Consider the following 26,723-nt stretch of genomic DNA (forward strand, 5'->3'; position numbering starts at 1 on the left):
ACAAGACAGCATGAAAGGAACTACACACTGCCTTGATAAGCAGTAAACAAACTGCTGCAAAGTAATTTTATGAGTCATGGAACTACATTTTTTTTACTATTACTTAGGAAATCTCACAATAAACTAAGAGGCAATATTTTCCCTAGAGGCAATGTTTAGGGAAAATGGTTTTGTCACCTCAAGCTAAGATGCTGAAGTGTCTATATTTTACCCACTTGTCACACAGAAATAGTGCAGAAATAGTTAATGGAAAACTAGGCTTGAGGTATCAGCCAGGAAGGGCTTCAGAGAACTTGTGCCACAGAGGGACAAGAATACCATACTCTGAAAGCTTTAATGTAGGGCAAGTAATTTTTACAAAAGATCCCTGAGCTGCAGACTGTGTCAGTTCAGCACAATGCAAGGACTCCACAGCCAGGAACTATGCCCAGGTACAGGAGCTGTTGTCTAAGAAACCCCAGGAACCTGAAAGAAACGGCATCTCCCAGAAGAATGCAGAAGATATGATGAGTGTGGAACCTCTGTAAGACCTGAGCAAAATTAATTTATGCTTTGGACCCAACAAAACGTAGGCATTTATCAAACTTTGCTACAACCCTTCGCTGGGTAGGACAACAATAGCATTTTCTTCTGATGGAAAGTCTGAAAGCCTTACCCATAAGCACCATTACTGATCAGTTTAATAGTTTCAAACTCTTCTTCAGATGGAGTTTTCTTTGACTGGACAGAGGCCCCACGGCTCTGGGGAAAGATAACAAGGAAATGGAAATCAGGAGCAGGAATGACTTCATTCTATATATATTTTATTTTTTTTCCTTTTCTTCTTTAAGCACCATTAACTCCAATTCAATCCATTTCTAAACTTCTGGAGTCCTCAGCTTTAGGACAACTGCCTGTATCCTTAGGGTGCTTGCAGATTCCCTCCACAATTATTAGCACAAAAAGTCAGTGGGCTATAAGATTCAGGCCCTTCCTCAATATTACATTAAAAAAAACCCACAAAACAACAAAATGAACAACTAAGAAACCTAGCAAGTTACACAATTAAATTTTTCCAGTGCTTTTTATTTAAGTCAACTCTCTTCCATACGCATCACATTGTACAAAAGTAGATATAAAGAATTCCTCCAGATGATTTTTATTTGTAAAAATAAAATTTAAAAAAAAAAAAATCAAGAAAACTTGGTGATAACGCCTGTTTGCAACTTTTAAGCATTTCACCACCACTGTGTAAAGATTTCCACATTTTTATGAGTGCATATTCTAGTTGTAATATGTGCTTTTAAATGTCAGCACTTTTTTTTTTAATTAAAATTACTCTGCATTATAATTAATTCTTTACTGTAGACTACTTCTTTTCATAGAAAAAAAAAAGTGCTAGACAGAGTGAGTGTATTATTGCTTTACCTCGACTGAATCATCTGTCTCAGGAGTGTCTGGGCTGTCATAGCTATTCAGCTGGGCCATTTCTGAAAAGAAAGAGGAAAGATTACTCCTAATGATCTCAATCAAACAGTATTCTCTTTGTTTATACAAGAAAAACAAGATTTTAAGAGGTGCTTGTGGATGATGAAGGACATTCTTCCCCTCTGTAAAAAGTCACCCCAATTATACAGCGATAACCTTTAACATCTTGTACACTGCAGGCAGTATTTTATAGAGAGATGAATATAATTAATTGCTCTTATTTCAGCCTGACTTATTCTACATGGTTTCTATAATAAGTAAAAGCAATAAATGCACGTTTGGGGAAACTGCTACCTAGTTAATATTAAAACCTGGTCCATACATATATGTCCGCATATGGCCTGGTGGCACCTCTGTGCTCCAGAAAGAAAAACCATCACATTTCAAACTGTGGTCCCTACATGAGACAGGTCTGATTCTGCAAAATGCTGAGCAGCAGCAAAGTGGGAGAAAGTCAGTTAGTTTAGGCTACTCAGCTGTCGTAGGAGATGCTGTAAACTTTGCAAACCCAAATCCTACGTTAACTGCTAGTCTCTGAACAGACATCACTGACATTTCTGGGTGCCCTCCTTACAGAAAGGAAATGAGGCACCTTGACATCTCCACACATTTCTAAAGAAAATTTGTCTTTAGTAAGGGGAATTAGCAATGGAAAGGTTCTCTCCCATGACAGGGATCAAAGGAAATTTCCCTTTAATGTCAGATTTCAACAAATGCTATTAAATTGCATTTAGCAATCTTTGGTAGAAATTTTCCCAAAGAGCTCTTCACTTGAAGTCAACCTGTCACTGTCATTTCAGTAAACACTGCAGAAGTTAAACTAGTCCTAGCCAGACTACTAATTTATGTTAATATTATGCTCTCTTGAGATAGCAAAAAGTATGGTTAGATCACTGAAATATTCCACAGTAACTTCCAGTCTCTGTCACACTTTCTATTGTTGCCGAACACGCTGAGAATGCTCGGAAAACTTGTCATTTCAGCTAGAAAACTGCCAGGCAGAAATATTAACTCACTAATTCTAAAGTTAAGCTCATTTGGGCCAAGGCATGTTTATATTAAATTTACCAGAGGCAATTCTGGCACCTAGCAGAAAGGCTGTTTCTGTCCTTACATTACCCTCTTTGGTTTAGTTGCCATGCAACATGTAAAAACACAATCTCACCTCCACCTAAAAATTCATGCTAATCTTGGTTTCTTGTGGAAAATCACAACAAACACACTTTTCCCAGAGAGGACAACCAAGTGGGATGACAAGATACTTTCCAACCAGGCCACTAGCAGGCAGGCAGATCATAAAAATAACAGGTAAAATTAACTTTTACTGTCCAACAGCACAGGGAAAACAGTTATATCATAAAGCCATTTTCTAGCATTGTTTCAGCTACAATACAGGGAGACATTATTAATACCATAAGTAAAGAACTGTCACTGTTGATGTGCAATCCTTATCCCAGCAACATTCCTTTGGGACATGGGGCTGGAAAGGACAGTCTAGAGTTTGAGAGCAAACAGGAAAATAAAGAAAAATGGCCTAGAAATTAAAGCAATAAAATAAAACCCTCCTTCAGTTATGTAGTGACCAGTAGATCTGGCTATCCTTTCAACAGTTTGGGAAGAATAAAACAAGAGTTCTTACCCTCCAGGGGATCCCTGGTGAGTCCCAGCTGGCTGATAATATAACGAGGAATGTCGCATTTAATTCCTTGCCCTTCCTTGGCATGGCCTTCTGCAGCTTCTAACAAATGGTAGAACTCTTCAGGATCAAACTCCTACAGCAAAGCAGTGAGAGAAACAGAGAGAGGTAAATAATGCAGCTTCACAATTATGAAGGTAAAGGTTTCTCCTCCAAACAGGAGATTCCTCAGAAACTCTCTTCCCACTCTGCTCTGCAAAAACAACAGACAGTTAAATCCTGCTGGGTGTCCACTGGCTTAGATCTGCAAACCAAAACAGGACAAAGACTGTAGGGACTTTTTACAAACCAAGCCCAAACTATCAGATAAAATGGTCTTGATAATGTAAGCATCAGTGTGGGCACACCTCCCAGTTTTGCCACACTGAGATGTGACAGGGAAAGGTCTGTTATGAGGACTGAGGCACCACCTTTTGCCACCTCTATCTGACAGGTGACTTAGCACAACATAAACCTTTCCTGCTGTCAGATGTCACTTCTGATCAAACCATATCCCCACCCAATCCTGTAACTGTCCCAACCTTAGCAATTGCTAATAAAATTACTAATAAAAAAACAGCTGCTATTTTAACATAGTACAGGATCATCTTAGGAACTCAGTCTTGGTGTATGTGATCTCTAAGGCCAGGAAAGGTTATAGAAGGTGTGATCTCTTTTACTGGACTAACAGATACAAGAGGAAATAAAAGAAAGGTTTGGGCAGCAGGAGCAGCCTGCTTAGAAGCAAGTTCACTAGTTAACTTTAGCTTTCCCCTACAAACCTCATCATTCACCAGCAATGAGCAGCTTCACCAAGTTTCTTCAAAAATTTTCCAGTGAAATGGGATAAAAGGGGAAGAGTTACACACACAGCTGTGAGGACATCAGTAAAGAACTGATGTGAGTGTGGTCAGCAGCATAAGAGAAAAGAGAGCACAGAACTGCAAACAAGAAAAGGAAATTAGAGATTGTAATGATGTCAAGATATTTGAATGGTTAGAGAAACAGAACAGATGCACTTTTCCGTGATTGCTCCAAGTAATGCTGCTTGGATAGATGCTCTCACCAAAGACAGTAACAATGCAAGAAACAAAGTTCCTTCCAAAATCTTCTGGAAAAGGATTAATCAAGACTCTCAGAACTGGCAGAGAGCAGGAGCCAGACCAGAAAGAGATGGTCAACAGTGCAATACAGAGAGGAAGGTGAAAGGGACGTTGGAGTCAAGAAAGGACTCTTCAAGGTATAATTGCAAATCATTTATTGGTGAGTAAAGGACAGAATTAAAAAGAAAACAAACTTGGTGACAAAAAATTAAAACATTCAAAAATTAAGAAATTAAATAAATTCCTGGTTTGGTTTCTTTATAGTAGATTTAATCATTTAAATACAGAAGAATGATCCCTACTATGTAGAGGCAGATGCTACGGTAAAATAAACTGAAAAAAGAATAAATTAGACACTTTTTCCCAAAGCTAGTTTCAGAGATGCACAAAACACATTATTGTTTTCTTGAAGCCCCAGAGATTCACTCTGTCAATAAATGTTTCACAGTCCAACAGGTAAACAAAGACTGAAGCCAAATAGCTTAAGTTAAGAATATTTTAATGCCTTCAACTCCATTAAAACAATCACAACCATCACAAGCATTGCTTATATGGTCATTTATTTACAAGAAAGAAAGAAGAAGAAGCTGTGTCACTGAAATTAACCTCAATATTAAATTGTAGAAAAAATGCTTATAAATTCACATATAATTGAAGCTAAAACTTAAATTACAAAAGTATATAAAAACAAAAATGAGATGTAGTTCTCAAAAGCTATTTAAATGGTTGACTATCCATTACTATATTTTTTGTTTTATGGGATAAAAGGAACATTAATATTTAATTCTTCGTGTCACCAGATTAAAATATGTATTTGGAAAAAAAATGGTAGAAAGGCAATGCAGGTTAAAAAAAACAAGGAAGGCTAACACAGAGATCCAAATATTATTTTTATACTTTGGACTCCAGCCACTTCATTGTCGAGGTTGTCACCACATACTTTGGAATTCATCACTCAAATCTCAGTGATTTCGCTGCTTCCACCTGCTCCCACTCACTTTACAGAACATCAGGTGCATAAGACATAGAGGAACCTGGAGACACTGATTTGCAGCTAAGAGGTGCCTTGAGTTTGGAACTCTTAGCAGGTATAGAGATGGATGCATAAAATTCACTGAAGTTTCATGTTTTCCTAGATGATGTGTTACTGTTAGAGTGTACACAAGCATAAATGACAGTGGTGAATGCAGCAAATACAACCACGGTAAGTTTAAATTTGTCTCCTTTCTTCACTGTCTTCACTTCAAAAAAAAAAATTGAAGAAGTGCTGGAAGATAACTGGAGTCACAAAAATCATCTAAATCACAAAAATGGTTTTGAAAATCAAAGAACTCCAAGTCTGAAAGGAGGTGAACCCAGGATTTTCAATGTAATCTGGGAGACATCTGGAATAAGTAAGTGTAGGCTTCTATCTTGCTGGTTGTGCAGCCCACTTCATCACTGACAGTGGTCTTCCTTTTACTGTAGGGTTCCCAGCAAAACAATCCATCTGATGGGCATGGAGGAGGACCAAGAGAACCCTCCAAAGTCTACTCGTTCTTAGGACCTCTGCAGGTGTTTCCAAAAACTGGTCCCATTGGAAAGACTCTTGTCGACTTTGTCAAAGAAATCTCTGCAAAACTCATCCACCTTTAGTGACTCCAAGGATAAAGTCACCCATGGACTTTATCATGAATGCCCTCAACATTCTTCACATGTTAACTGTGCATTTATACCCAGCCACAGATTCCTAATCTAGCCAACTTCTCTAATGACTGAAACAAATGTAGCATCTCTGCCATTTTAATGTCCAGAAAGAACCACTATGTGTGTGCTTTGACACACCAGGGAATTTCATCCTGTCATTAAATAAGTTTCCACTGCAGGTTTGTGACACCTTCTCCAGCACTCTCATAATTTTTGCTGACTCTTCCCTATACTCTAAACCACTTTTTCAACATCCTTTTGAAATGCAGTCACTGAACTGACTCCTATAACCAAAAAACACCACATAGCTGTGTATACAAGAGGCCTGATCACCTCTTCCCATATATATTCAAGATTTATATTAACCCTCTTGCTGTGGCATGACAGTGAAAATGAATGTTCACGCTGTTTCTCCACTGTACCTAGAAAATATTTTTGGAGTTGCAGGACTTCAGGACACAGTGGACTATTTCATTGGGATTGCCTAAACACTTTTCACCATTTTATAGAATTAAATTAAAAAAGACATTCTTATTAACCAAATTAAGTTGTTTAAAAAGCAGTGAGACTTGCTTTCGCACAAATTCCAATAGCACCAAATAGGATTTCAAACCCAGGCTTCTAAATCTCCTCGGATCTCACACTCCTCTATCCCACTGTGTGATCACAGCTGGGAAAACCTGGCACCAGGTTTCCCTTCAATTGCTTGGTCTACAGTAAGGGTTTGAGTCCAAAAGCCCAAACACCATTTATATAATGGTAGGGAACTTCTTCCTTAGTGACAGATCTTCCTTAGCACGGTGTTTTGGACACCGTACTCACACCATACATTTGTTTACAGGCTCCTTACTGTAGCTACCAACAACAGAAGGAAAATCCGGTGGCATCAAATAGCATGGAATAATGCCAACAGCTACATCAGGCCCCTCCATAAACTTTACACCAAAATACAATTTAGCTGCAGTTGCAGCTGACAGTCCATCAGAGAGATGCTTCCATATTAACTCAAAAGACACGTAGCACTTCTTTTTTTTTTTTTTTTTTTAAATATCAATTTATTTTACATCAACATTTTAATGAGAATTTAAAGGTTTCACTTGAAGGCTTGTTGCTCCTTATCTCCTCAAACACAGGCCACTCTTTAGATCCTGCACACACTTACCAGGCACTCGAGCAGCCGAGCTGGCCGAGCAATGATAATCATCAGCTTCTTCACCAGCTGGGTGACGAAGGCGACCTCGGAGCTCTCGGATCGCTCGTGGGCCTGTGGAGAGCAGAACATCACATTACAGGCCCAGCACTGAACTCTTCACTTCTGTGTGCCAGGTGATGAACACAGAGCAATCCCCAGCTCAGCGACCGTAACTCAGCAGCAGAAGCGTGACTTGAGTCAGGGCAGGCAATGAGCTGAGCTCAGCCAAGTCACATAGAGCTTTTCCATTACAACTGACTCCTATTATCATGCAAGAGATATTTCAAAGGCTCTATTTGCATTATATCATCTATCAATTATATTAGATACAATGTGGCTTTAGTTTATTTTTTAAAATGAGAAGGGGAATACTGATTTTTTTCAATTTTACCTTCCAGGCAACACTGACATCTAGGTAATGACTAACAGCCACACATATTTCTAGGCTTTACTGTCAGCTAGAATTTGAACTACTTCTGTTCATCATCAAGAAAAACTTAACTTCAGTTTCTCCTTTTTTTAATTTTATCAATCCTGCTGAACAAATGCAGCACTGCATTGCATGCCATGTAGGACCAAGCAGACAAGCAAAGCAAAGAGCATACAGAAACGTAATTCAGAGGGTTTACTCCTGCCTGTTACTTTACCAGATTTCAGTAAAAATTCAAGGCTTAGTTTCAAAATATATGCATGTGTGTGTGTGTCTGAGACAGTGTCTTTTTATAACAGTAAACATACTAAAACAATTTAAACAAAAAAAAAACCCACAACACAAAAAGTCCCCCAAGGACAAATTTGAACAAGCTCCCCAAATTACTCTTCTTTTGCTGAAGCACACAATGGTTACATTATGAGTCCTGGAGCAGAAATAAAATAGTGTTTCATTGCAGAGTGATAAAAAGGTGGTTCCAATGACATGCAAAAACTCTTAAAGTATAGTTATTTTTCTCCCAGGATTCCCCAATTATGCTTTAACACAGTCACAAATATAGAGTTCAGAACTTAACCAATGAGGTTTTGCTGGCAATGAGCCCCTTGCTTATAGGAATGATATTTTGCCAACAAGGATGCAAGCAGTAATAAAATAAAAGGTTCATTTAGCATTGTTCACTAGCACCACCTAAGAAAAAGAAGTCTGAGAGGTCAAATCACAAGTGGTGATCACCTAAAAGAACAGTAAAAACACAGGGAAGCCAAAATTCAGAGCTATAAATACACAGGCAGCATTTTAAACAATGTATCTCTGATACTTTGTTACCAAAAAAAAAAAATTAAAAAGTTCATTATTTCTCATTTTGACAGAGGTCAGAATAGAAATGTTGATTGTCTCCTTCTGCACTGATTAGCTGGGGCTAGAATTTTAACCTTGAAAAGAACAATGTATGTGCTAGTTCATTACCTAAAAACATCAGAGATCCTTCCTGGCTATAGAGCCTTAAAAAATGGATTATTTTGAAAGTATTGAAATAAGTTGTAGGGTTTTTTCCCCTAACTAAAAGGTATTTTCTAATTATAAAACAGAAAATAATCACAACGAAGATTATTAGTATTCACTTTGTGTCCTCTAATGCATTATGCAAACTTATAAGTTAAAATATGAATCCTAGAAAGAAATTAATGCTTTCATATTTGAAAAGCCATTCCAGATCACCAGGGGTTAGCTGCATTGAAATTAATAAATAAAACATCAACAACTTTTTATTATTTGAAATATGAGCCATGCGATTGGGAAGTCCTCTTCTTCCCCTCTACATAGGTTATATTATGTAAAAATATAATAGAACAGATATAATTCATCATTTTGCATCCATTTATATTGTTAAAGTGAACCTTAGTCTTTTAAATCAAGTCCTTTTGTTTTCTCCTTTTCTTATCTATGACAATTCAGGCAAAATAACTTAAAAACGTAACTAATTTAATCAGGTGTCTGTTTTGAAAACGAAAAGCCAGACCATGACTGCCAAATGATACAGAAAAGCAAAAGGAAACAAAAAAATAATTACAAAAACCAAACACAACTTGTAACAGCCACTCAGCCATCATCTCTGCACAGCGCTGCTCTTCCAAGATCCTCAGGAAAACTGCCTCTTCTTCTTTGCTCCTCACACAGGACAGCCCAGACATCCCTACAGACGTCTTGTTTACAGCCTGTCCCAGGGACAGAGCCTGGGATCCGGAGGGTTACTCAGCCAAGCACTGCCTGCCACCTCCACGTACCCCGGGTACCAGACGTGCCACCTCACCCACAGTTCCCCATGAGGACACCCTTGCCTGAAGGATGCTGGTGGCATTTCAGGGTTTCCCCCCACACACACTCCGCCTCCCAGGGGGAGGAGGGAGAGGCTGATGGGGTTGTGGGGAGAGGCTGATGCCATTCCTGCACACATTGCCGGTGACACGTGTACGGGGAGGTAGCGACGGCTAATTTACAAACCCATTGCCTTATCTGAAAGACCCATCCGTCACTAACTGTAGCTACTGGGGCATGAAATTAAAATCACTGTCCTCCCCTGGGGTTCAGCAGGACCAATAGCTGGGATATATGCAAGTCACAACGCTGTAATTGAGCTAATATACTGATGGAAACCAAAACAATAGACCTGCAAAAGCCAAGAACCAATAAATTTACACTCAGGTTCCCATTAAGAAAGCAATCCCAATCAGAATATCCATTTGCACACGTGCACCATCAGTCACTGCAGTACAATACTTATACCCTCCCCTGTTTCTTTTGTTCCATGCACAGAAACACCTGTAATCCTTCACCTTCCTGACCAGCTGGCTACACCTACACAACAGTCATTAGACTTCTTTTTTTGACTCTGGCCAGTAAAACTCTGGCCAGTTTTACCTCATCAATTCAGCCAAGCAATAACAGACTATAATCTTTTGTTTCCCAGTAACCTGAGGTCCTGTCCCATCCTCTAACCCATGGCAACAGATAAAGAACTGAATATTGTATATTCTTTTTTATATAAGTGCTTTATCTTATTTTTCAAAATCTTTATTTTGAATGTGAAGTGTAACATTCAAGCTCATGTTTTCCAAAATAAAGGAAATATCTTAAATTCATTTTTGCTTCATGATAATTTCAATGATGCAATAAGCAATAAGTTTTCTGGCTAAAAGACAATATTTCATGCTCCAAACAAGGGAAAAGATCTCATTTGCCAGAACTAAAGAGATTTGCTGGCATGTTATTACAAAAGCCAGGATCTAAAAATCTTCTAAAAGCTTTCTGGTTTGGTATATTTAAACAGCTCATTATTTACATACTCAATTACTCTGGTTTATATTTTTACAATATAAAGTAGACTCAAACTATTAAATCAAGTTTCCTCCCTATGGTTTGTAATGCTGTGCAAGTTTAGTTTGTGATGAGGTGTTGGAATCGACACCTTAAAAAAGAATTTCAGGAGAATCCATTCTTTCACAGTAAAACTGTATGAAAATCCATGGGTATTCCTGCCACTTGCTGACCTCATTCCTCACCAATAAAGCATCTTCCCAACCTTTAAATATGTTATAAAAATATACCATAAAACTACATATCCTGCTGCACAGACCATACAACTGCCTAAGCCAAAGAGCTTTTTGGATGACCTTGCAATTGGTATTATTTATGTAGGGAGTAACTGTGTGATACCTCACAAGCTAAGCAAAGGTTAAGACCCTGCCACCACATTTGGAATAATCAAACTTTCTTGCAATTTCAGATGAGTCATCCAAAAGAAATATTATCACCAATTTCTATATATTTCAACTGAAAGGTCCCAATTATTTCCTTGTAAAGTGCAGTTTGAAGGGCAAAGAAAGAGTAGGAAGTAGAAGAAACAAGTAGCTTTTAAATATTAAAATAAAAAAGATAAGCCAAGGAACTACGATAAGACAGAAAAAGAATAAATTAGAAAGATGTGGAATGAAACCTTTGGCATTCCTCTGCTGTCTTTAATGTCTTTGTTCTTTTCCTTCCTCGCCTGCTCTGCCTCCCTTGTCTCTCTAAACTTTCCTTTTAATCACTTCTAGCCCACCTTACTTCCTACAGTAAATCAATTAAACTAAAGAGCTGACCCTTCTCTCACCTTCTCTGCAGAAGATGTTCAGGAGGAAGGGGTCAACCTCAATTCCCGAACAAGCTCAGAGATGACCATTGTATCTTCTCTAATAACAGTAAAATGTCACCTTTCCCTGTGCTTCAGAGCAGCAGTATAATGCCCATAGGATCAAGGGGAAAAGGACATTTAAGAAGTGTGTTTTGAGGATTTGTTCTGAGGGAGAGGGGAGAAAAGGAAAAAGCTGATTTATCTGACCCACACCTCCACTGGGATCCTGATTAACCTCTTCAGGCCAGAAGACAGGACTGAAAATGCAGACTGGAAGTGGCCAGCCCCAGTTTATGGCTCTTAATTCCTTACAGTATGAGAAATCACTGTCCACGCACAGAGGAGGAAAGTCCAGGAGAGGGAGAATTTCAGGCCCCAAGGATGTGCTACCAGAAACAGTAAAACACACTGTAGTCCCCCTGCACCCCTAAAATGTAAGTGATTTCACCAAGTGCATACACCCACTTTTAATGAAACCTTTCCAGCTTCAAAACCATCACCCAAAGAGGCCTGACCCTTTATTTCACAGCTGACACGTGCAAATACTCTGCTTCCAGACTCCAGAGATTCCAGGGGGACCCACATGCATCCCCAAGTGGTTACTGATATCCCACAGGCAGACAACCACATAGGCCCTCAAAAGATATTCCCTACCTCCCTTGATCTGTTAAAATTATATTCCCCATCCAAGCAGAACACCACAAATCCAAACGTGATGCATTTTTCTCACACGCACCATAAATACCAGGAAAATCACAGTCATACTCATACAAATGGGGTAGCCAAAAATATTAGTTGATACAAGGGAAGATTCTGCAGCGTTCACAAAGCTTTGTAATACAACAACTGTACATTAATACAGTATTTTTATTCATTTGCCATTTTCTAATGAAACAGTGGCAAAGAGGCACAAGCTACTGCAACTCATGCCAGTGGGTTGGCAGACAGATCAATGACTATAAAAATCATCACAGAAAACAAATGATTTCAGGTATTCTGTTTCTAGATGTCTCTGTGATGTTTGTTATCTGAGACTGTAATCTTTATAAATCCTGTCTTTTCAGCTTGCTATCTCACTAAATCAAAGCAGAAGATTAGGAAGACATTTCCAAACAGAGGTCTGGACCCAGCAACTGGTAATAGCACTGACTCTTCAAAACAGTTATAGCATAAATTCTAAGAGATTTTTAAATTTAATATTATTGTCATTTTACAGGATAAGAGCAATTTTTAACGAGTAGCTGAAGCACACTGAGCATGCATTAAAATTGTGCCCCCTTGTGTATTTTCGTATGCTTTGATCACCACAAAACACACACAGAAGTACTGAAAGCCACAACTGGATTAAGTTCAGCTAAGAAAATCTTTTATGAAAAATGTATAGCAACACCAAAAACTATGGCCTTTTCACTCCTTGAAGGCACTATTTTAATTAACAAGTCATTCAGAGTCTTGAAGTTTGTGAAAGAAAAGTTCAGTAATTTCCTTCAACTGAATAAACTCTATTTTCTTAAATGGCAAAGACTGCCTTTGACTTGCTCATATGCATATTTCATTTTACCACAAAGGAAGTTCGCAGGTGAAATGATTTACTCAAATTCACCCATAGCAGAACAACAGCAAACTGGTACAACTCAGATCTTCTGACACCCCCACCTGTTTCCCCTCCCCTGGAATCAGCATTTTCTCTCCTAAAAATCAAAGCTCTGGCTTATTGGTTAAAGTTCCAACCAAAAAAATAATACACTTTACTTTTCAGAGAGCACTTACATCCTGGAGAAGTTTCTCCAAGTTTTCCTGCAGCTCATAAAAGTACCGAGAAGTAATAAGACCTTCACGTGATTTATCTAGGCAATCTCTGGCCAGTTCAATAACTTGATGATGAATGAAACTTAGGACCCCATCCGCTAATTGCAGCACGTTCTCCGGAGCATTCGAGGCAATAAACTCGGCCAGCCGTTCTTCCATCTGCGCCGTGGCCTAAGAGTACAGAACAAAGAGAAATTACCCCTGAATTTTACTAACACAGATCTTAAAACATAAAGGAGCAGGGTGCTAAAAGCAAAACTGGCAATTCCGACTTGCACGAGGCTTAAAAAAAAAAATATTGCAAAATACAATAGCGTCTTGCTGAGAGTAAAAAACAGCGTATCATAGGCAAAAGTTATGAGCTAACAACAAAAATTAATCAAAACACACTTTCTGAAAATGCAAATGACCGTAGAAATATCTCGGTCCTGAGGCTGTATTCCCCCCTGGGTCTCCAGAGTAAGGATGTAAGATACGAGGCAGTTTTCAGAACTTTTAGACAGGACCGTGGAAGCTGAAAATCATTGCCCCAAGCAGCAGACACACAGCATTTCTATCACTCTAAGCCCTGATATCCTGTCTCCAGAGAAACATCTATTTTTGCTGGTGGTGGAACAGGAAGGAATGGCCATATCGACAGCTGTGGGATACACAGTCTTCTGCACTCATTTCAATGAGATGTTAACTTTCAAAGCTTGCTTCCACAGATTTCAATATTCAGCTTTTTAAAGAGCAAACACACTTATTTTCACTGCAGATCACTTCAGCACATTTCAGCGTAACTGAAGCGTTCAGCTTGATTTTTCTAGAAACACAAATCTAATCTATCCTTATTACTTCTCGAGTACCAAAAGCCCCAGTGGCAAACTTGGGTTTTGTCAAAACCTCCAGTATAATTAGGACTGACTTGAAAACAAAACTTTGCATTTCCAACATGTAAATGGAAAGCCTACCAAACCCAAAGAAGTCTGGATCAGTATAAGGTAAATTTAATGCAGTTATACAAGGAATACCAAGACAATGTTATTCAGTTTGTTTTGAAATTAACTCTTTAAAATAGCTGTTTAAAGTATATGTGAAAATAAACAAAACACCCCTCTTTCAGCCTTGATCTGATTTGGAATTTAAGAAAAATACAAGTATTAGTTAAAAACATACAGAGAGCCAAAGCATGGCCCCTCTTCTCACTCTTGAAAGCATTTGTCATGCCAATAAAAGACATCAGAAATTTAGTAAACATGAAATACATACAAAAAAAGCTTTTCAGCCTTTTCTATCTGAATCTCTATATATATTAAATCCATTGCTTCCACTGCAGAATTAATACATGAAGCTGAGAAAGCAGCTTCAAACTCTCAGCAAACTGCACTGCTTGGAAATGAGATGTAGGAGCAGGGCTCCTCCAACGAGCACTACAAATTAATCCTGAGCTTGGGCACAAGTTCATTGAATGCAAAAAGTGATTCTTTACCTTTGGAAACCTTTCTTTGTACACATGGTTCATCATTATTATTTCACTGTCAAAGGAAACCGGAGAGCGACCAGGGCTAGAGGAGAAAAGAAATTATGTTACCATTTACAGATATCACACCAAAACCTTTCAAAATCCAGTGCTGGTCATGACACTGCCACACTGACTGTAGCCCTTCCGAATCTTTGAGTTCACTTCAGTAATGGGCAGATGCTCTACTTGAGAGAAAATTCTAGCAAGCAATGGCAGTCTGCAGTGATCTGGAAACTGCCAACATCCCTGTCTCCCCATGGACTCAGGCAGAAAACCACCTTTTTTTGGTGAATTCAAGCCTTAACACAGAAGCATGTAAAACCTCAGTGCATTTGTTGCAGATACATTTGTTATTTCCCTTGCTGTGTTGCTGCCCTACACGGCAGCAGGAGCAGCCCTGCTCCAAAAGAAATCACCATGATCTCTGGAGCCTCCTGTGCCAGAAGGGAGCAGAGCAATAGGAAGCAAGGAAGTTGAGATGACTTGCTTTCCTTTGTCTGAAGGATACCACAATACAGGAGGGATGCACAAGCAGTGTTATTCAACTAAATCTTACATATAAATACCACAAAACTGCACTCCCTTGAGGCACGTTACACCACGGGTGCATATGCATCTATGCATAGGTTAGCAAGGAACTTCAAGCACACCAAAAAACCAGGACACTAAGTCTTGACAAGCTGCATTTATATTAGTGTTTGGGTGGGTTTTTTTTAAAGAAGAGTTGCATCTTGTTTCATCACATCTGATGGTATGCAGTGCTCTGACTCATCCTGCCACTGAGGACAGCAGATGAGGTAATGCAGATAATCCCCAGCTACAGGATCGCCTGCAGCATCTCATTTCTCCAGTTACCTTGTTTTAATGTTCAAGATAAGCAAGGGCTTCAATTATTTGGCATCTTACATGATCATTGTCTTTGTGATTTTAAGAGTACTAAATACTGCTAAAAATAATCTATGTCAAAAAATACAATCTTGAATGAGTTCAAACATTTCAAACTTTCCAGTGAAGGATGAAGTGAATCTCTCTAAATGGAATAAATGCATTTTAAACTTGGAATGCATTACAGTTACTACCTTGTTGCTAACCTATTTAAAGGAAAAATATTCTTTTGGCAACATATATTAACAATCCAAAGAAAATTTAACTCACTGTCGCACAGACTACAGCAATACCAATCTCTTTTTATGCCTTGTGCTGAAATTCCATTAAATACATCGTGTCTTGTTTTTATTACTGTTTATCCCTTAGCTTGGGAAAAGCACTTCAGATTAAATCTCTCACTGAATCCTTACGTTGAAGGAGAAAAAAATTATTTGAATGTTTTGAATATGAAGTAAAAAACACATTCTCATCAACTTCCCTTAGCTTGGTAGATAACTATTTTTAATCAAGGAAAATTTTCTTTAAGAAGAAACTTACATTTATATTCATATGTAACCTATGACATGATTAAACAGAAGGGTAAGAACATTTAAATTCCAGGCCTATAAGCAAATTCCCCCATGTATCTCGCCTGTTATCCTTATCCTTTTTTCTCTAAGACCAAACAAGCTGACACAAACACGACACTTGTTTACTTGTGTACTTGTGGTACTCCACATGGAGCTGAAGGACTTGGTGAACACAGTTGTTGAAGAATTTATTTTTCTCCTATGTAATTTTTCACTGTGTGATTTAAGTGAGGTATAAATTACAAGGATATATAAGCTCTTTGATACTAACTACAGAAATATGGAGGCACATACATACTTCATTTTAGCACTAACATTTGCACATGCTTAAGTATTTGCTATCTTAGGGCTACAATAAAACATGAGGGACTTTGCCTTTTGCTTTCAAGGCACTTTATTCATATGGATGCAGGAAATTAAGAGCTATGCAGAAATCAAGCTACTTGAGCTGTCCTGCCAGCAGATGTAGCATTTCCTTAGGGAGAACCATGATGACAGGAAAATTTATTGGGTTTGCTTTCGTTTTTTACAATTCTGAAACAATTTCTGTGCACACCAACTGGCAAGAAAATAAACATTTAAAATCCCTCCGTTTCCTTGGGCACTGGCAGTTTTGTCTCTCACCTTTGGGAGCTCATCAATGCCACTTTTTACCATCTAAAACAACAGAGCACCATCCACAAAACTCTGGACAAAACCTCAGATCAAGGTTCACATTGTCATTCAAAATAAAATCTGCTCAATATACCAGGCCAACTTAAATGTCTAGCTGGCTATAGCAAGACTTCAACATAATACACTGCGTCATAATTTTTAATGTTGATCCTTAGCTTGGGAAACTAAGGAAATAATTAGCTGGATGACTGACTAACTAACCAAAGGCTGTCTGCCTGGCACTGCTGGGTACTTCACAGCACCTCTGAGACACAGTGAAGTGAAAAAGAAACAAGGACTAGGTAGATAACTTAGGGCCACCAAGGGAGAACATAAGGAAATTTAGAAAAAAAAAAAAAGATAAAAGGAGTTTAATATATTTTACTGGCATGACAGCTTTTCAAATGCAAAAGCTTCACACATCTATCTAGCACCAAAAATTTCACGTACAGAACTAAACCAGTCTAACATTTCAAGCCTCACAAAGGAACAGATTATTTTCTGCAAAACAGAGGACACATGCTGTGCACGTGCATAACATTTTAAGACAAAAAGCAGGCTGCTTCTCTTTTCTTGGTGCAGACAGGTAGGTCAAAGAAATGATTATTGTCAGTGAGTTTTTCATTTCAGCAGAGCAGACATTAGAAGAATAATATCTGTCCCCTTAAGCTTAGCAGCAGAATGAAAAACTACTCTCTCTTTTCCCCTTCTTCACCCTCCCTCCACTTTATGAAAGATGTGGTGGTAGACTTCCAGTGATATCTATCTCCCACAAAGATTTCTATAGCCTTCAACTTGTCAAAACTCATGTGTCCTTATCTGATGCTAGAAAGTGAAAATAGCTTATAGACAGCTATTTCAAGGAGTAGCATTTATAGTAAAAACTGAAATCTTACAAAATCTAGTTTAAGTGTGACTAAATAAAACTGAGATGTTTATGAATACCTAATTTTTCCTTCACTGTGACAGCTGTATTTATTAGGAAAAAGCAAAGAAGCTGAAAGCACTGTGCTTCCCTCTGATTTCATCCTGTACATAAAGGTTTAATTAGGCTGTATTTACAGTACATTACAAAAGTCAGCAGCCATAGAAAACTTAGAACCATAAGCCTTAATTTTCTGTCCTTTCCAGACACAGAAAAAAAGGAATTTTAAAACTAGAGACCTAAAAGTTGAATAAAGTAGAGACTAAGGTAAACCTAATGCTGAAGGTAAGCCTTCCTCTTCTCTCAAGAAATAATTACTTAAATCTTTGACCTAATGAAAATTACATTAATACTAGAAGTCAGAAAACTTTGCTGCAACTAGCTCTTTCCAATACTTCAGGTTCTTTATGCATGCCAACAAAGACTGAGACTGCTTCAGAATGAAAGTAGGAAATTAGAATGATGAGCAGTACAAAGGGCAAATAAGAATACCCAGTTTTACTCGTAATAGAAAACCATGAAAATGGTGAGTGAACCCAAAAATTAATACATTTAAAAACAATCACTCTGAAGAACTTCTTCAAATCAGGTTCACAGAACCCACTGTCTTGAGAGAGAAAACAAAGAGACCAACGTCATCTGTAATGCCGCTAGAATGTATTTTCATAAGGAACAGATGCCTTATGCTTCAGAACATAAAACCATTATCCTTCTCCAGCAAATCCATGGTTCTGTGAATCCCCATTCCACAGCTTGTGGCGAGTGGCACTTCCTGAGTGCAGCAGCATGAAGGGATGAAGCCACCAAGATTACTCAAGTGGTTAAAGCTGCTCCTTCAGCGCAGTGAAATGAGAGAGCCCCATGACCTCAGGATCAATTCCAAAGATAAAAATGGTCTATGCAGGCCCACTGGTGTGGTTTCACAAAACCTATTCCTGCTTCCCATCTTGGGTGTTTTATTCTTAAAAGTGGCAACTGGCATTTTTTAGGAGTTTTCTCTGTATATTGTTGATGGCAGGATCCAGCATGTCGGAAGTCAGGTTGGAGGATTGCACTTGAAAAGCACTACCCAGCAAAGAGATGAAGGAGCATATCTGATTAAGGATGATCTCATCTACTTCAGCTACATAAAAATTCATTGCAACAATCTTCAGCCCTTTTTCCCTAGACAACATTATCGTGAAACACAAAAAGAGATCAAGAAAAACGGGCAGATTGGTGGGCTGAGTGACTGCACAAAGGCAGCTCCTGAAGAAGTCGTTATTAGTTAATTCTGCTTTTATCTCTGACATTCTCCACACATTCCCACATGTTAGCAACTGCTAAAGATGACAAGTAAAGAGAACTGGGAAAAGATGGAGGGCAGCATCTCTCTAACTTAAAAAGAGTAATGACGCCGAGTTCAGTGCAAGAATTCCCAACTCTTCATGCATTTTACTCCAGGGAGAAAAGATCTTCAGGTAAAGCCCAGGATTGTTCAAAACAAGTGAATGTAGCCTGGGGATCTCTCTGTTGGTCAATAACCTGAAGGATTTGAAGGTTGCCTCACAAGAAAAAGAGAACAGTTGAGAGATATTTAGGAATTACTTCTGCAGGTAATAAAGAAATATTCTCTTCCACTGAAGACACACTGTAAGCACCAAAACAGGTGGGTCACATGGAAATATGTTCTTTCACTTAGCATGTGAGTGCTGGATCTTTCTGAGACAGATGAGAGAACAGACTCCTGGACTTTGCAAGCAACTCCATAAGCACATCACACTTTTGCATCCCAGCGTTGATCTCGGGATCCCTCCTTCCCCCGGCATGGGAAAGCAGATGGGAAAGAATCAATGCCATTTCTTCAGTGCTGAAATTCAGGGCATTTCAAATAAGGTGTGATTAGTTAAAAGATGAAGTATCCTCAAGCCACACTGGCAGAACACCTCCAACAAACTGCTACCAACCTGTCAGTGCAGTGTAGCCAACACTACTCTCCACGACTGTGTGCGCTATTATTTTTTTCATCCAGTTTGATCATTAGAAGTGTTCTGTACAAACAGGACATTTGCAGCTAGATACAAGAAAATGGTAAATTTCTAGCTGAAGAAGGGTATTTTTCCAAAAGCTACATCTAGGCAGCACTCTATATCTAGGAGCATAAAAGGATCATCTGACACTTCTAAAAATTCTTGAGTTACAGAGAGAAAAAAGTCCCAGCACTTGACAGTGACATCTCAAAATGCCAGTTCCTCTTGCACAAAAAGAGATGTAAGGCTGCAGTCACATAGGATGAAAAATGAAAACCTGTTAACAATCAGACCATCTTCTAAATTAGAAAGCCATGGTCGTCAATTAAGGAAAACATCTGATATATTTTGTTCAACTGCTTTTCATTAAAGCTGATCAAACAAGACTAATGAATGCTTATGAAAATACACATTTTTAGGAAATTCCTGCTAAATTTTCAACACATTAACTGCTCAGCTTTTATTTTATAAGTAAGTGAAAATAGCCTCTCACCAAGTGAGCTAATTCTAAGGTGTGGGCAAATAAACAAGCAAGCTCTCTGCAGTGAATAAGGTCTGGTCTGCACTTATTTCAGTACTTGTTTGTTTACAAGGACAGGCTACCCTCTGGCAAAGAGGGTATTTGCTCCTGCAAACGTTGCTCCAAATGGTTGGACTGACATATCAATTTCCCTTGGAGGTGCAAGGGGTCAGCATGAATGCTTGGTAGTGGCAAGGGTGCTTTAGAGTCACTCGGCATCACAGTACTAGCAATAAGCAAAATGAAAAACAAATGAAGCACAAAAAGTTGAAAAAAATTAAATTACTTCATTCAAAGCTTTGGAATACCAATAGCACTGGCCATTACCACACTAAAAACCAGAGAGAGCTAGAGAAAGTATTCAAGAGAGGAAGAAGATTAATCAGTTGTATGACACGCTGAATTAATCTCATCACAAATTCTAAACCTACTACACGATAACTCTGCTTTAAATTGGCTTTAAAATTCTAAGCAAGCTGATAACCCATACTAACAAGGAAGAAAATAAAATTGGGCTTTTCACACTATTGTGTGAAATCATTCTGACATTAGCAAAAGTGTCTTCTGCAACAGAAATACACCTGAGTTAGAAAGGGTAACAATGGCTTTAGTCACCTGTTGTCTACCTACAGTAGCTGTCTTATCTATAAGAGAATTAGTACCACTACAGCTACACTACTCAGCTGTAGTCAGTGTTAAGAGTGACAGCAAGAGGACTGAAGTAGGACTATTGTTCAAAGAGACTTAGTACAAATCATACAGCTATTCTTTTACTACATGGTAATTTGCAGGGGTCACAGGCTAAGTGTGCTACTACCCACAGTACTTACCTGCTCCTGTAGATTACTGTGTAACTACACTTAGTTGATCCATATGCAATTACCATGCAGCCTGCACTGAAGTTTAGAACATACAAATAATTACAAATAATCAAAGGTCAGCTCTGCCATGACACAATACTCACCATGGATTTTTTTATTATCCTGGCCTGTTTCACTTCCTTTCTTTTACAAACCCCCAACTAGGTCCTGAGCTGGGCACACTGATTCAGCATTTCCAGCTGGCAGAGTTTTTGAATATTATCAGTGAATTTAAGGGTGATATCCACCTCTGACACCCTCAGAAGAGAAGCAAAACAGAGACTTCACCTCCTTGAACCCTGCTTGTATAAACCCTTTTTCTTTCACAAGAAGCTGTGCCTAGAGTATACATCCCTAGACTTTCATTCACTTGGTCCATCACTAAAGGCATAGCAAAACTTGAAGTTATTGCCATGATACAAAATGTTTGTGGATTTATTCCACGTAATTGTTAGAGACCTGCAGGAAAGACTGCTCATAGACTTTGTGGAATTTCTGTCCTTGGAGGTATTCAAAAGCCATATAGACACGGTCCTGGGCAGTCTGCTTGAGCAAGGGTTTGGACAGGATGACCACCAGAGGTCCTTTCCAACCTCATCCATTCCATAATTCCATGAAAGATGAAATTCCAGTTGCTTCTGGTTTTATGTATGGCAAAATCAATCGCACAAGGAAATAACCCCTGGATAGCTATCTTTGAATAACCAGTTCTCTGAAGCAACAGTAAAAATTATTCAACTACTAATGCAGGAGAAACATTTTCAGTGCTATGACAAAATAGCTCTGGGGTGCAATTCCATTTAAGCTTTTCACTTTATCTGCTCTAGTTTTCATACTCCTTCAGAAACACTGCCAGAAAAGTTATTAACAGTGGCTGTAACCACATCCTTATGTCACTGTAGCAAAATTCTGAGAAGAAACTTCACTACAGGAAATCTACATTCTGTAGATTTAGTCTGACACTAAAGCAGACTATACCAACCATTTTGCAATCCAAAACCTCAGTATCAAATGTTAAAAAAAAAAAAAAAATTCTGTTTGGGTGAGGTGAGCTAAGTATTGATCAAAATAGTTTCAAAAACGTGTAACAAATCAACTACAAATGACCGTTCTCAGATTTGAAGGCACATACAGGAATGCAGTAGATTTGAAGGCAGATACAGAAATGCAGTACATGTGTTCAACATCTCAAAAATTCGAGAAACGACCCAAAGCTCACCTGAGACTGCGAGATCGAGGCCTGAGGGCTGGAGAATGGCGCCCTTCCTCATCAGTGATGCTCTCAGTACTGAAATGCTTTGTCAGGAAATGAAGTTCATCTGCCGTGGGCTGAAAGGGCAGCTGGTGCAGCTTCTCCTGAGATGAGCATGATGACTGAGTACAGAAAAAAATACAGAAAAGAAATGCACTAAACGCATGCATAGGGGTCAGCTAATGAATGGAAGAGGAACGGACTCTGCCAGACACTGCACACTCCAGCAGAAAAGAAAGCTATTTATCAGACCAGGTGCCTCTTTTTATTGTTCTCTTTAGGCTAAGCCAACCCTTACATACTATGACAGAGCTGGTGAGATCAGGAAAACTTTGCGAGAGGACTTGGGAAACCACTGCATCCAATTCTGGAAGGATTCCATCTGATCACGCAGATAATTTATTATCAGGAGACGGAAAGGGAGGTACGTGAGTACCAGCACTACTCTGGAGAGGACAAGGAGGTTCCTGGAGTGGTGAGCAACTTTCTTTCCTTTTCCCTCATGCTCTCTTAGCTCAGGAGTTTCCACTGGCATGCAGAATGCTATGGAGCTGTGTAGACTTTTTTGCTGACTATTGGCTCTCATTGGAAATTGCTGCTGTAAATGGTCAGGATTTTATTTCTCCTTTCCTTTACCCATCAGGCTTCTTCTCTAACCAAGGAGACAATAATAAAATGAAAGTCACCAACTTTGTTTTAAGATTAACAGAGTTTCTTATTACAGAGCTAAACAGCTTATTCATCTGTAAATAAATTGATGCATTTATATGACACATGTCCTGAGATAATGATAGACATGAAACTGTTTTAATCCTTGAACCTCATAAAACCTGAGATTAAAAAAAAAATATTTGTGGGAAATGCTAATAACTTCAAATGTTGGACATTCCAGGGGAAAAAGCTGTAAATCAGCTAAGAAATGTGGGGTTTTGTGTGTGATTTTTCAATGCCCCTCTCCATTTTACAGAAGTAGGAAAATATATTATGTAAGGACAAATTAAAAATTCTCTTTAAAAACAAAGGGAAAAATAAAAAAAGAAAAAAGGGCTGAATAACCAGAGTAGCACTGAGTAACACCAGTGGGCCTTATTAAAAATATCACCCTAACCTAAGTTCCAAGGCTCATTATTATCTGATAAAATTAATTATATACACTGTTCCAGTAGAAAAACTTGTACTTTTGTTAAAATGACCCTCACTCAAACTGGAAGCACTGCAGAAGTATTGTACCAGAAGTATTGTTAGGAGAGAATTATATATGATATAACATGTATGACTGAAGCTTTAGCTCACTAACATGGGAAAAAAAGCCTATATATCTCTTGTCATATAGCTAGATCCTTTTGATTGACATTTTCTGAGGAAAAACACCTGGTCAACCAACAAATCTGAGATAAACAAGTCACATAGAAAGTATCAGTTCAAATGGTGCAATTATTGTAAATATTGTAAGCAACAGAAAAACGGGGTGATATGAGAACTTACAAACATAAGGGTTCTATTCTTTAATAAAAACATAATTGGCTCAAGAGCCCAGATCCACCCTCTCTACACTGCACAAAGGTATTTACAGGAAAGAACTCCCCTGAAAGCCTTGTGCATGAACTCCCCAAGTGTGCCTGGAACTGGAAACCACCACTTCCAGTGTTGTGCAGGGATCATGTTGAGAAGTCACCTCCAGCTCAGTGTCCACAGAGTGATGATTCCCCAGATGGTGGATCAGTTTACACTGATAATCCACACTGAAGCCAAGATGGAGAGTTTGGGTATTTGCCCCCTTGTCCAGTCATTCTGCTGCTCACGCTGCTTATGTCAATTATAAAGAATATTCTCTATGGTATAGAATTACTCAAGCTCTGTTTTGATTTTCAGAGATTTCTTTGATGCCTTTCTGTGTGTCTCACACCACACAAGGAGCAGGAAGAAGTACCTGCCTATGAAAAAACCTCACAGAAAAGGTACGTGGCAGGTGACATCCCATTCACGACGAATAACATGGATACTGCAACAAAGCAGGAATTACCAAAGATACTGTCTTACTGCATTAGCAGGTACCCAAGTTCTGGCATTACAAATACATGTCTTACTTGAAACAAATTAAGGAAGGTTAGTTACAAGAATTAGAAGGAAAGTTACAGAAATTAGAAGGAAAAAAAAAAGTCAAAACTTATAGTCTAGAAAAATCATTAAAAACTTTGTTTCCCAACAGCAAAATCACTGGGGAAGCAGTGCTAGTAAACCCATGGACGACTCAAAAAACATTCTCCCTCCACTTCCTCTCCTTAAAAGCAATCAGATCACAAAGTTTGTAATTCCAAAGAATAATTAATGAAAGTCCTGAAGATAAAGACCATAGACTTTTCTTGCCAAGGGCTTCTCTAGCAGTGTTAAGGGGTATAACATTTTAATGAAAAACCATGAAAGCGAAGTGGAACACTCCTGAAGTATTGATTTTTAAGTAATCACATCACAGTATTCAACATTTGCAGCAGACTAACACAAACACCCCCCTGGTGTCTTAATTACAGATGGAGAATTAGCTTAGCCGAGTTCTCCAGTTAAAAAAAAAAATCAAGTGAATACTACAGTAGGTTATAAACTAACTCTGCATCTAGAAAATGAATAGTAGATTAGTTGCTTAAAAATAATTGTATATTGGCCCATTTAACTGATTATTTTGTGTTCATGGAGGTTGAAAGAAGGTCTTCTTCAGCTTTTCCAGAGTTGGTCTGATAATATTTATCTGGTCTTCCTGATTTCTATGGAAAGGATAAATGTGGTTTGCTTGGGGTTTTTTTTCGTAGTGTCATGACTCATTTGGAAGCAAAGAATTAAACAGAATCTACAGGTTTTTACTGACCTTAAACTACATAAAGGCCTTGGTTTGTTGAGCAGGTTGACAGAGCAGCTGATCTATGACCACAGAGGTGCAGGTCAGCTCTTGCTCTCACACAGAAACTCAGCAGGACATGGACACATGCACCAGAAGGAAAGTCTATTGTCCTCCTTCTATCTTGCTTGAAAAAGAAACAATCTTGAGGACTGATCACACAAAGTGGAAGCCCAAAAATCTGTTAAAGTTGTATCTGCAGCATTAATTCACCATGCTCTTTTGACAAGGCCCTGGACTGCTTCTTACTTCGGTTTTAAAGTCAATGCAGGAATAACACCACTTATCAACTTCAGAGGTGTTATTCAGATCAATTCAAATTAATTCTAATCTGTGATATACTGCAATAATAGTATTGTCATAGACAAGTCCTAAGTAGGATTGGCTTAGAAATGTAATATCAAGTTTAACAGCTCCAACAATTGGATCACTACTTACTAAACAGCCCATTTCAATGTCTTACTAAGATTGTAACACAGAACCAGCAAAAGGACAAGAGATGAGAGACTTAGCCATTTAGGAAAAAAAAAAGTCTTGGAATTACATGCTTTAATCTATTTTCTGCAGGAAGGTGAATTCAGGTCTACCTACAACTATCACTTCGTGATTCTCATTGCACCATCCTGTTTTCTGTTACTTATAATGCTTTGGAAAATTACACAGTTTGAACTGATGCTTTCTATGGGACATGTCTATCTCAGATTTTTTTGTGTAGCTTTTTTTGGTTTTTTTCATAGGAAAACACGAATCAAAATGATTTAGCTATTTCTGGGAACATGACAAGAGACAAATATGCTTTCTTTCACATGCCAGCAAGTTGAGAACTTTCTAAAAGTAGCCTTAAAGTCCCTATTTCAAAGCAAGAACTGATAATTTCAACAGATTTTTCTTGTTGTTCTTGCCACTCTTGCTCTCTCTTTGGACATCTACCCAAAGCCTGGCCAAATATAAACTCTTGAAAAACTACTGATCACACCTGCAGGTAAGAACTTCCACACTGCAGGAAGTTTGGCCTCCAAAGGTGTCATCTTCACAGGCATCTTGGAAGCTGTCACAGTGACTACCATTGATCAAACTATTTGGATGCCATCCATACAGAAGTGACTGTACTTGCTCCACACTCTCATAGTTTCCTCCCAGAAGAGGACTTAGGCCTGGCTTATGCCCATAAAGATTCAACCTAAGACTATAAAGGCCAGAGCAGAGCTCCTTTTTAACAACTGCTCTCAGGTGCTTGAATATATAATAATGTTTGGCAGTGAAACCAGGGACACCTTTTTATCATGCTGATAATGAATTTTTCTACATTTTCTGTGCTCCTGCCCACATATCTGTACACATACACAGACTTTAACAAGAGATTGAAATCAAGTCACCTGCCTTCTAAGGAGACCATAAAAAACCCACCCAAATTCAACAAAAAAACCAACTGTCTTGAAGTTCAAAAGATAAGAAATTGTGGAAATTATGCAAACTAGAGTCTGAAGGAATGTGTCTGAGGCAATGAGGCTTAGAGATCAGATGAACATTGCAAAATCAAATTTTAGTCATATCAATTTAGGCTAAAAGAAAATTTTTGACCTCAATTCCTTCTCTTGCTATACAGACTGAATTTAA

The 26,723-nt window shown here is 38.4% G+C and overlaps 1 protein-coding gene across 9 annotated transcripts in view; it reads right to left on the reverse strand.

The window, feature by feature from the left end:
• MAST2 (microtubule associated serine/threonine kinase 2) overlaps positions 1–26,723 on the reverse strand; it is a 192,297-nt gene that overhangs the window by 28,775 nt on the left and 136,799 nt on the right. For 8 of the 9 annotated variants that reach the window (XM_017824605.1, XM_017824607.1, XM_017824614.1 and 5 more), the window contains 7 exons: positions 22,184–22,338; positions 14,507–14,582; positions 12,997–13,206; positions 7,094–7,195; positions 3,107–3,239; positions 1,408–1,469; positions 656–741 (listed from right to left, as the gene is read on the reverse strand). In XM_017824605.1, the coding sequence (XP_017680094.1) occupies positions 656–741; positions 1,408–1,469; positions 3,107–3,239; positions 7,094–7,195; positions 12,997–13,206; positions 14,507–14,582; positions 22,184–22,338 (824 nt within the window). The remainder of the gene's footprint in view (positions 1–655; positions 742–1,407; positions 1,470–3,106; positions 3,240–7,093; positions 7,196–12,996; positions 13,207–14,506; positions 14,583–22,183; positions 22,339–26,723) is intronic. The other variant, XM_017824606.1, reaches the window with a different exon arrangement.

The sequence above is a fragment of the Lepidothrix coronata genome, unplaced genomic scaffold, assembly GCF_001604755.1.
Source record: "Lepidothrix coronata isolate B3197 unplaced genomic scaffold, Lepidothrix_coronata-1.0 Scaffold112, whole genome shotgun sequence".
Classification (NCBI taxonomy): domain Eukaryota; kingdom Metazoa; phylum Chordata; class Aves; order Passeriformes; family Pipridae; genus Lepidothrix; species Lepidothrix coronata.